This window comes from Myotis davidii, unplaced genomic scaffold (genome assembly GCF_000327345.1).
Source record: "Myotis davidii unplaced genomic scaffold, ASM32734v1 scaffold93, whole genome shotgun sequence".
NCBI lineage: Eukaryota > Metazoa > Chordata > Mammalia > Chiroptera > Vespertilionidae > Myotis > Myotis davidii.
Window position 1 is genome coordinate 11009804 of NW_006292095.1, and position 1883 is coordinate 11011686.

Sequence of the window (1883 nt, forward strand, 5' to 3'; positions counted from 1 at the left end):
GCAAACATTGCAATAAAATAAGTCACACAAAATTTCTGCCTTTCTAGTGCATATAAAAGTTATGTTTATACTATAATGTAGTCTACTAAGTGTGCAACAGCATTATGTCTAAAGAAAAAATGTGCACACCCTTAATTAAAAAATACTCTATTGCTAACAATCATCTGAGCCTTCAGCAGGCTGTAATCTTTTTGTTGGTGGAGGGTCTTGCCTGGATGTTAATGAAAACCCATTATCTGGAAAGCGCAATAAAGCGAGGTCTGCCTGTACTTAGGTTGCATTCCAGATACCACAAAGAGAAAGGAGGTAATCACTTTTCACAATAAAACTGCCAACATAGCTTACCTTTTGATTCAATAACATTATTATCTCCCATTTTCATGGCTTGGGAATCTGTAAGCCAGAGTTAAGTAAATATTAAATATGTTCCCCCCCACCCCCAAATTCACTATAACCTTATCCTGCACTGGGGCGGAGGACAGGCGTGGGAAGGGCCATGCAAGCTCAGCCTGGCCAAAATTCCTTGCTCAGGAGTGACTGAAAGTAACATTTTAATCTTTCAATATAAATATCTCTAAGTATAAATAAATGACTTCTATGTTTTTTAAAGAAATGAGCACCTCATGCCCCAATTCTAAGAGTAACATACTTCCATAATTGTTTTTACAAAGTTAAATACCTATCACGCAATAACTTAATGATAACACTGTTGATAGTTTGCTATATCTTTATCTAATTATGCATATTTCCTTTTATATAACTGGGCATCAAGCTACAAAATCAAGCTGGATAAACTTTTGCAGTTCACTTTATTTGGTCCCTTTAAATTTATGAGCATTATTATATACCATTAAAATTGTTAAAAACATAATTTTAAGTGACTGCTTAATGGTCACAATAGTCCATTTTATGTTTTATGTAAATATTTTGCTATTGTTAAACATTAAGCTTTTTTCCCTCCCAAGTATTTTCCATTATAAAATAGTATTTTGCTGACAACATAAAAAATCTTTACCATCTTTTTGAATACAAAAAAATCAAGCGAAAGAAATGCTGACACTGGGGGGGGAAACAAAGAATGAAATATTTTCATCCCCATCCACCATTTCCTTGCCTCAGACAATGTACTGTTGCCCTAAAACTATAGAGGAGTCAAATGGACCCAACTGTGGTTCTTAAATCAGGACAGAAGCCAGTTTTACTGCTTCCGTGTCTACCGTCACTTAGTCATTGCTACCTGTCAACAAGTTACAGGAACAGATGGTGCCTTCAAAAGGCTGAGCTAAAGGTGTGTTTGTGTGTGTACACCTGTGTGCAAGCACATCTGAAAATGGCATTCTTCCTTTACTCTCCTGGGTCATTCAGTAGAAAAGGAGGAGTCATTTTTCTGATACACTGCAACTGTATCTTCTCAAAGAACTGGATAGTGAAGCCCTAAAAATGTAATTAATATATACATAATAAATATATTTGATAGATAAACTATGACAATTTCTACAAAGTCTTAGGAATTAAAAAGCAGCCGGGAATGGTTTATCCTAAATTATTGTAAAGGATACAACAGCCAACTTCAAACACGTTATTGGTGCCAATGATCATAGGTTTGGGTTCCACATCTTCAGTGTCAGGGGTGATATTATCAGGGTGACTATAAAAAGAAGAGACAAATCATCAAGTCAGCAATGGAATATGTAATTCTCCAGTTTTAGAATTTGGGTTCATTCTCTCAATTTTACCTAATCAAGCTTAAAACAAGTAACTTCTTAATCCAAGTGAGTTATTTATTCCTTACACTTAATTTGGAGTTAAAAAAAAAAAAGTACTGAAATGTACAGAAGTCACAGGTGTATATATAGGAGGATAGCCTTCCTTTTATTTTTTAA

The 1883-nt window shown here is 34.6% G+C and overlaps 1 protein-coding gene across 1 annotated transcript in view; it reads right to left on the reverse strand.

Annotated features, from left to right (window-relative positions):
- DCTN6 (dynactin subunit 6) overlaps positions 1 to 1883 on the reverse strand; it is a 30065-nt gene that overhangs the window by 7354 nt on the left and 20828 nt on the right. The window contains exons 4-5 of the mRNA XM_006765617.2: positions 1560 to 1648; positions 346 to 393 (exon numbers count right to left, since the gene is read on the reverse strand). Of these exons, the coding sequence (XP_006765680.1) occupies positions 346 to 393; positions 1560 to 1648 (137 nt within the window). The remainder of the gene's footprint in view (positions 1 to 345; positions 394 to 1559; positions 1649 to 1883) is intronic.